Here is a 9,892-nt window from a genome sequence, read left to right as displayed (position 1 = left end):
TTGTTTGAGTTTTGGAGGTTTGGTCAAGTCTACAATGGATAACATTTGACTCGCTCAATATATGTTATTTCAGAGGTCCAAAATGGATCGTTTTGTTGTTTTGATCCCTATCAAATGTTTTATAATACAAAATACATGTTCAAAATCCACAAGGCAAAGCAAATTACTGGGTTGTAGCCATGTGAATCCATAAAAGAATGTTTCATTGATATTAATCTGGAATGTTGATTGTTGAATCAATAATCCTTCCTGATTATTTCTTATTAAAAACTATTTAAAAATATTATTTTACTAACCTAAAACATGTTTTCAAATCACATATAAGATAGAGTTCGATATTATATTTATAAAAGGATAAAATAGCTAAAAGAGACGGAAACCACGTAAAATGATTTACTGGGTTAAGCTAAAAAAAACCCGACTTATTTGTCTTTTTTCCCCTCTGAACTCCACTCTCGTTAAAATTGATATATATTGTTAAAATTAATTAACATTGTGGAAAAAAAAAATTATACTTACCAAAATCAACTCCAAAAAAGAAAATCAATATTTTTATTTATTGTTTAATAGTCAAACCTTGACTGCCCAAGCAATCGGGATGATATCAAATCGATTTCCCGAGCTTCTTGTTCACTAAACTCCTCATGTTGTTGTCTGTTGTCAAATGACAGTTTTGCCCTTTCAACCGCTTCCATTACATCATCTCTCGACACACAAACTCCACCTATGTCACCCAAACAAGTCAAATATTGAGACTTTTACCTTGACCTGACTGACTGTCTATGACTGATGTCAAAGAGACAAAAATTGCAGTTTTTGTCCGTAACAAGATGGGACAGTGACTTGAGTGGGCAAAAGACGTAAATACCCTCCTCATCAGGTCCTACTGTATCACATTATCATGTTGATTATGAAACTTTTACCTCTACGTGCAGCAAGAAGAGCGGCATCATTAACAATATTTGCCAGGTCAGCACCTACTAAACCCGGTGTTATCGATGCAACAAGATCGCAAATGACGTTTTTGTCCTCCTCGAGGGGTACACCTCTAAAATGAACGCCCAAGATTCGCTTTCTTCCATCTTCATCCGGTTCCCTAACAAACACTTTTCTTGAAAACCGACCCGCGCGAAGCAAAGCCGAATCCAACATTTCGGGTCTATTTGTTGCGGCGATTACCACCACTTTCTTATCCGATTCAAATCCATCCATTTCCGTCAACAACTGTTAAAAACCGAAACATAAATTGTAACTTCTTTTTACAGTAAAACAAAACCCCTGAGCTGGCCCACACTGCTCTGCCTAAAAGCATCGTGTAAGATGTAAATCAGGTGCTTAGTGGCCCACTAATGTGGTGTTTGGTGTGTCACATAGGAATGGAATGATATGTCATAATTATAATTTACTTTTATTTATATAATCTTTAAGATCAATAATGTTTTTAGAAAAGTTCAAAAATTCAATTGAATTACATTTTGTTATTTTCCAAAATATGTAAAAAAATAATTTTGAATTATACTTCTATTTCAAGATTTCATGGTGTATTTAAATACATTTAGCTCTTATTGGTTAAGATTTTTGTAAAATGATAAATTAACTTTTTTACTATCTGAGATACACATTATATATTTCAAACGACATGAAAATTTGTTTGTATGCAATATATATATATATATATATATATATATATATATATATATATATATATATATATATATATATAAACTAGTTGTGAGACTCATGTACTACATGGGTTTATTCAAAAAACCAAAAACAAATATAAAATTTTAGAAAGTTTGAATTTATAAGGAAAGAGAGAAAAATTTAACTATTAAAATTGAAGTGGTCATTTTATTTTAAATTTAAATAAATAAACAATTAAAATACTTAGATTCAATTTAGAAATTTAGTAATTATAGGAAAAGTTGCATTAATGAATTTGATATGCATTTATTATTACATTTTTACATTTAAATATTATATGGAATTTAATAAAATGGAAACAAAAACCACAAAATGACATCTAAATATAATTTAATCTAAAACTACCACAAAATGACATGTGGCATAATGCATGAGGAATGACAAGTGGCAGAAATGGTTTTTATTTATTAGAGTAGATAAATAAATAACATTTTATTCTTTAAGTATCAATTCAAATTCATTTAGTATTCAAATTATACATGACAAAAAAGTCATATTTAAATGGTTCATTCCATTCTTTCACCGTTTCACGCTAACCAAACATGTCTCCATTTCATTCCATTCCTTTCTGATTCCATTCCATCATACCAAACACGAGCCCAATCCACATTGGAATTAAAACTCCCACTAAAAATAAATAAATAAATAAAATGCAACTTACTTGGTTTAAAGTTTGATCACCCTCGGTGTTAAACCCTCTACCACGTTTAAGTCCAACCGCATCAAGTTCATCAATGAAAATAATGGAAGGTGCACATTTTCTAGCATCTTTAAAAAGATCCCTTATGCGACTAGCTCCTCTTCCAACAAACAACTCAACAAATTCACTTGCACATGTTATAAAAAACGGGACCCCCGCCTTTTGGGCCACTGCACGGGCTAGTAATGTTTTCCCGGTTCCCGGTGGGCCCACTAGAAGTACCCCTCTAGGTAATTTTGCCCCGAGATTGTCGTACTTTGAATCCCCTTGTAAGCATGAAACAATCTAGAACATATTTTGTTTTAGTTAAGGTAAAAGTAAATGTAGATGTTTTAGATTTTATGTTTGTAATAATTATTATTCCTAATTAAAAGTATAATGCTATAATTGGGAGGATTTTTTAAAGTATCATGTCTTAATAAGAAAAAATTGAAAGTAAAATGTTGTAATAGAAAGAAATGAAATTAGGATGATATAATACACAAAAAAATAAATAAATAAATAAATAAATGAAAGTGCATTGCTATTTCTTTCATTTTGCACTTTTTATATATTACTTCCTTTAATAATAAGAATTTCCCTAATTATGATAGTAAAAGCACATGCAAACACACCTAACCCTAATTATTATCAACAAAAGCAAAACAAAATCTTAATTAAAACAACTAATAACCATTTTTTAAACTAAAACGAGAGAGAAAAAAAATTACCTCCAATAACTCTGCCTTAGCTTCATCAACACCTTCAACATCATCAAAAGTAACCTCATCATTTTTACTAGGTTTTCTTGCAATACTACCACCACCACCAAGCCCATGAGCAACTAGAGACAACATAGCCCATGAAGGAGCCTGATTTAATAATGTCGAAAATACCCTCCTCCCACCCGAAACATAAAAAGGTTCAGGATCTAAACCATATGTAGTCCCCTTTTCTTTCATTAAATGAAGAAGCTCTCTATAATCATCATCAATGTATCTTGTAGAAAACTGCCAACCATGATTGTTGTCCCTCTTCTTTACTTCAACATCAATCCTAGATTGGTTTGAGTTTGACTCGGTCAAACTCAAACCTTCAGGTTTTCTTGACAAATTTGTAAGAAAAGATGCCACCATTTCTTTAAAGCTGTTTGAATGTTCTTTTTTTACTATTTTTGTACTTTGAGAAGCTTGTGGATTGCTATTGTACATTATACGACGTGAGTTCTCTTTGAATTGAACCCTTGTTACACTTCCATCTTGTAGACCTTTCAATAAATCTGAATATGGAGCAACTTTACATTTTTGCCCCTTTGATTTCAAGAGGAGATAACAGATTCCCATTGCTAGAGAGATTGAAGCAGGAATGATGTTAGCCTTCAAGAATGTTTTGGTACTATTTAGCTTTGAGTCAAGAGAATGTTTTTTCCAAAAGGAAGAAAACCATAGCTTTGGACGAAATCTTCTCCATAATTGTCTTTTAAGATCATTATTTTCTCCAGTTTGCAGATCGGTGTCTTTGTTTTCATTGGTTTCATCCATCTTCTATGTTTAGGGCTAAAAGAAAACGGATATTAGGGTTAAGAATATGTGATTTATTGATTTATGTAGTTAAGCTAAATTGCTTTATAAAGTAATGATGTCTTATTGTCTCCTCCTAAACTTCTTCATAAAAATCCTCCTAATGAACACTTCAACGAAAATTTGCACACAGTTCAATTAAAAACCACAGCATTCTTAATGAACATAATCAAGTATTCAATAAATAAACGTTTCAAATCCAAACTTCAGAATATATACTTAAAATCCGGCGGATGATGTCTGAAAATCAAAGCTAGGGTTTGTTCGATAAGTTTATGCTTGAAATATTACATAATTATGTGGTAATACGCTCAAAATCGATATATAGAAGGCAATAATGTAAATAGAAACACAAAAACAGATGCAGAGATACAAGATTGTATATACGAACAGTAATTTGGAGAAGAAAACGATACGATTATCTTAATAGGCGAGAACTGGACATAGCTAACATACCTCCGAGCTCGGCTATGGCGGGGGAAGAATGCGGAGCTAACGAAACACCGATTGATATGAATTTGATAAAAGATTTTTTGTGTCGTGATATACAAACAGGAGCTAGCAGATAAAGTGATAAACACTAAACAGTTGATTCAATGGAAACTAATTGGGTCGGGTTCTTTCAAATACCGACTCTTTGCACAGCCCAATTTATAGATTTTGCCTTTTAAGCAACAGTAAATCATTTATTTATATAATAAAGTTTTTTGCAAAATTCTTTTTGAAATAATAAAAATGGTTTTTTTTAAGGAGACGTTGTTTGAAAATTAGTTTTACAATAAAGTTAGGGATAACTACAGTAAAGTCCCTATATTTTGATAAAAGTTTCAAAAAAGTCATAAATTTTTTTTGAATGAAAAAGCCCAATAAACCGGATAAACCAGACAATTTAGTCCTTATTATCTGGTGACCCTCATTTTCCTGGTTAAAGAAGTCTACGTGGACTGGGCATGCTTAGGTGGACTTAACAAAACTTAAATATATACATCATTCGTTCCTTTCGTGCCCTAAAATCGGACCAAGCGAAAATCCAAGCAGGAGGAGGAGCCACCAATGTCGTCTTCATCTTCTGTAGGAAGCAGAAGTTCAAATCGAAGAGTGATGAATCGATTGAGAAGCAGGTGCTTTTGCGGTGATCCCGTTGGAAAATGGACTTTGTGGACTCCCTTTAACCTAGGAAGAAGGTTTATAGGTTGCCCAAATTACCAGGATGCACTTAAAGACTGCAAGTTCTTCCAATGGGTGGATCCTCCTCTACCAAATCAGTGGTATGCAAATCTCTTACTAGAATTTCAGAACAATGTTAATTTGGAGAACAATACAATTTTCGGGGACTATGGACAACAAGTTGAAGGGAACTTTTTTGAGGACATTGTGGAACAACCAGTGGCACAACCACTAGTGGCAAATCAACCCATGGAAGGAGTGGCCATTCAAGTCCAGAATGGAGAAGAAGGTGGAAAATGGAAATCTTTTTTTTATGTGTTCATGGTTTCTTTTGTTTTTGTGTTGGTGATGTTGAAGGATTTGTAGGATAGACAGAAGATGTATGGAAAATAGTGTGTTGGTGTCTTTTATGTGTTTTGATTGTGTTTTGGTGTCTTTTAGGATAGACAGAAGATGTATGGAAATCATGTTGTGTCCTTTTGTGAAGTGAAATGAATTAACAAGTTTATGTTTATGTATGAGTCATAAGTGCTTCGAATGTAATCATGAGTGAAAAGAATGGAATGAAAGAATAAATGGAATGAAACAATGAATGGAATGAAACATGAATGGAATCATTAATTAATTGAATCAATAAACATTGGAATGAATATAGAATATAATCAAACATGTTTAATAAACAATGGAATCAATAATGATTGGAATTAGGGCTGTAAACGAACTGAACGTTCGGCGAACCGTTCGTGAACTGTTCGGCGGGAAGTTCGTTTATTTAATAAATAAACGAACATGAACAAAAATTATCGTTCGTTTAGTTAAATGAACGAACATGAAAAATGGTCTTGTTCGTTCATTTATGTTCGTGAACGTTCGTTTATGATGTTCGTTTATGTTCGTTCGTTTAAGTTTATTTATATTCATCTATATTCAATTATTTTTTATTATATTGCTATATTATATGTTCGTTTATGTTCATATATGTTCAATTGTGTTTTTTTTTTATCTTTGTTCGTTTATGTTCGTTTAGCATGTTCATGAACATAAATGAACGAACATGAACAAAGTAATTTGTTAAACAAACGAACATGAACAAGAAAATCTCGTTCGTTTATCCGTTCGTGTTCGTTTGTTGTTCGGCTAACTTAAACGAATGAATATGAATAAGACCTTGTTCGTATTCGTTTGGTTCGTTTACAGCCCTAATTGGAATCATTTATGACTGGAATCATGCATGACCGGAATCAAGTATGGTTGGAATCATGCATGACCGGAATCAATTATGGCAGGAATCAAACATGGTTGTAATCAATTAACATACATAATAGAATCAAATCAAACACAACATAAACATACACAAGTTAATCAAGTTAAAGATGCATTAACCATGTTTATCATAGAACATGTAATATTAACCAAAAGTTTGTACAAAACATAATCAAGGAGCACAAAGCCTATACTTTATATGGCTATCAACAAAAGGAGCTATCAACAAAAGGGGCTATCAACGGTTGCCCAAAGCCAAAAAGTTTGTACGTGTTCTTCACAAAAGGATGGGTTAGAAACACCCTAATCTAGACTAAGTGGGTTGGATGAACTCATCCCCTTCCCATGTTTGACAACCACCAATTTCTTCAATTGTATTTTTGTTATCCTCTCTGAAGTCTTCCTCTTTCTCAGTTTTGGCCTCCTGCCCATGTCCTCCACAACCAGGCCCTCCTGATCCATACCTTCTTGTTCCATGCCCTCCTCACCTATGCCATTCTCATTGATTTCCTCCTGATCCAACCCTTGTGTACCCATTCCATCCTGATTCATGCCCTCTTGATCCATACCTTCTTGTTCCATGCCCTCCTCACCTATGCCATTCTCATTAATTCCCTCCTGATCCAACCCTTGTGCGCCCATTCCATCCTGATTCATGCCCTCTTGATCCATACCTTCTTGTTCTATACCCATATCCTCTTTAATGATTCCCTTTGGACCCATACCATCCTGATTCATACCTTCTTGTTCCATGCCCTCCTCTTCATTCTCAGTCAAAGTTTCTACAGTCAATTGGCTAGGAAATTCAAAACCCTGCAACAAGCATATCAATATAAGGTTAGGCATACTAAACACAATAAACTAAAATTTTGTTGCTAAACCATACCTGTGATATATTAAGATCCACAGGTACATGTTTTAGACCCTCAAATTCATATAATTCTTCTTCATTGATTCCAAGACAGTCCAAAATCTCTTGTGTAGTGTAATTCGACTGTCTCATGAAATCAATATCACTCTTTACATCCACTCTTATTTCATCATCAACTTCAAGACTCTCCACATCTCTTGCTTCTTCATTATCACTCTCAACAGTAGGAGTCGCCACATTTTCTTCATCAAGATTAGAAGTTCCCTCACCAAATTTTGTATTCCCTCTACCTCTCTTGCCTCTTCCTCCAGATCCCCTACTACCACCTATCTTCCCTCTTCTATCAGATCTAGTACCGCCACCTCTATCACCTCTTCTAGATCCTGTCCAGTTAGTCAAATCAGGATCCAATTTGGGTCTACCCATTTTCTTTTTAGTTTTTGGCTCAGGTACAACCTTTAGATTTTTGCAAGAAGCTTTATTATGTCCCCTTTGACGACAATTCTTGCATTGTACAGTTCTTCCCTTGTTAGACACTTGGGGGTACTTGTCTTCATGCTCAGATACATGTCTCCTTCTTTTGACATTGGGTCGTCCTGGCATCCTCCTAGCTGTAGGTGGAAGGGACTTGGTATAGCCAGTTTCTTCCCACAAGTTACTTCCATTGACTGGAAGTATGTTAGACTGATATGTAGCCATGTAATTACTCTTGCTGAACCAAGTGCTAATGAATTCCTTTGGATCTTGGTTGGTGTATAAGATTGCTACCTGTGCATGCACACAAGGTATCCTTGCTATATCCCACAGTCTGCAACTACAGTAATGGTGTTCCAAATCAACTCCATAACTTTGAAAGCCATTCCTAATTTCATATGAATTAACACCACTTGGCACTACATACCATGTCCTGCAAATATAAAAATTTATCTTATTATAAATGTAATAACGGTAAATTAAAAAGCTACATGTATATATGAAATACAAAATATACCTTATATCCTCATCAAATTCCTCCATCTTTAGAAGTACTCATCCATGAAGCACGAACCATAAACGTGCATTTTTCTGGATCACTAGTACACACAACCACTAGTCTAACACTATCACACTTCTTGAAACGAATCTTATAGCCCTTATAAATGGAATAATTTGTTAAACATAATTTCAGTTCGTGTCTAGATTCATACCTTTCTCCAATAACTGGTTTCATCACATTGCATTTGACCTTCGGATTATGGATGGAGTATATGATTTCATCTTCATCACTAGATTCGTCAGTGTTTTCCTCATCATCTAGTTCTACTCGAGCATTTTTCTCCTTCACCTTCCACTGGTTCGTCATCACTGTCTTCACAAAGAACATTAAGGAATTCATCTTTGCATCTTGAAACTAATTTGGTTTTTACAAAATCATCAACTTGAATGTCGATTGTGTCAGGCTCAAAGACTTCATCCATCGCGAAAGGACACGAGCAGAATCGATCGATCGATTTGTCGGTAATAAAGGAGACGAGAAAAAAGGGTTTTCAAAGAAAACCTAAATTAATGAGGTCAAGGATACAGTCACCATTAAGATGCCATGTAGTCTTCTTTAACCGGGAAAATAAGGGTCACTGGATGATAAGGACTAAATTGTCCGGTTTATCCGGTTTATTGGGCTTTTTCATTTAAAAAAATTAGGACTTTTTTGAAACTTTTGCCAAAATATAGGGACTTTACTGTAGTTATCTCATCAAGTTATAATATTTTTCTATTTATACATATTTCTTGTGGTTGTGGGCACAAATTGGTACACATCAAATGAGATTGATTCCATTTTTTTCTAATTATTTGTGTGTTTGTTGGTCCTTGGAAGGTAATTTAAGTCTACATTAAGTTTTACATGTTGGTCCTTGAAGGTAATTTAAGTCTACATTAAGTTTTAGGGATAATGACCTAAAAGGGTAATATATTTTTTGATTTGTACACATTTAGTCACTGACTTTTTTTTCATCTACATTTACCCTTTCAACTTGTTAAACTATACACACTCAATCCTTATGACCGATTACTCCAAGTTAGCCAGGAAAAATGACTTAATATGATAATATATTTCATATTTTGTACATATTTAGTCCTTATTATTTTTGTAAACATTAGTCTTTAATATTTTTTTTTTCAGAATATGTCTTTTTTGTTTTTGTACTCATTCAGTACTTATGAATGATTTCTTTTAGGTTTTCTCACGACATCTTACGTGGGACAATCATTGATGAGAATTTTGGGGTTGTTGATGCTTACGTTCATCGCGATCTCGACTGCTTAGTTGCATAGGTCTTATGTTATGATAGTCGTAACTTCTTTATACGATATTAGATTTTAATGATTTTTACTTATGATTTTATATAAAAAAAACATCCATATATGTATTCATATACAGCGTATGGGTATAAAGATCATTAGTAAAAATATATTACTTTTTAATAGGAACAATCTAAACGAAAGTTATAGTAGACTAAATACGAACGCACAGCGTATGGGTATAAAGATCATTAGTAAAAATATATTACTTTTTAATAGGAACAGTCTAAACGAAAGTTATAGTAGACTAAATACGAACGCATGAATATAAAGATCGTTAAAATCTAA

At 33.5% G+C, this 9,892-nt stretch overlaps 2 protein-coding genes across 2 annotated transcripts; one reads left to right on the top strand and one right to left on the bottom strand.

The window, feature by feature from the left end:
- Window positions 1–533: 533 nt before the first annotated feature.
- LOC145097748 (putative inactive ATP-dependent zinc metalloprotease FTSHI 3, chloroplastic) lies at window positions 534–4,573 on the bottom strand. Its single transcript, XM_079035389.1, has 5 exons — window positions 4,420–4,573; window positions 3,115–3,939; window positions 2,366–2,689; window positions 924–1,224; window positions 534–724 (listed from the first exon to the last, which is right to left on the bottom strand). Exons 2-5 carry the CDS (start codon window positions 3,922–3,924, stop codon window positions 564–566), a joined length of 1,596 nt encoding a protein of 531 aa, XP_078891515.1. The 5' UTR covers window positions 3,925–3,939; window positions 4,420–4,573; the 3' UTR covers window positions 534–563.
- Window positions 4,574–5,016: 443 nt separating this feature from the next.
- On the top strand, window positions 5,017–5,496 carry LOC145099793 (uncharacterized). Its single transcript, XM_079037299.1, has one exon. The coding sequence runs from the start codon at window positions 5,017–5,019 to the stop codon at window positions 5,494–5,496; it is 480 nt and encodes a 159-aa protein (XP_078893425.1).
- The last annotated feature ends 4,396 nt before the right edge of the window (window positions 5,497–9,892 follow it).

This window comes from Lactuca serriola, chromosome 4 (assembly GCF_051521515.1).
Source record: "Lactuca serriola cultivar US96UC23 chromosome 4, Lser_US96UC23_V15, whole genome shotgun sequence".
NCBI classification, from domain to species: Eukaryota; Viridiplantae; Streptophyta; class Magnoliopsida; order Asterales; family Asteraceae; genus Lactuca; species Lactuca serriola.
Note: the sequence above shows the minus strand (reverse complement) of the source record. Positions and strands in the feature narration are given on the sequence as shown.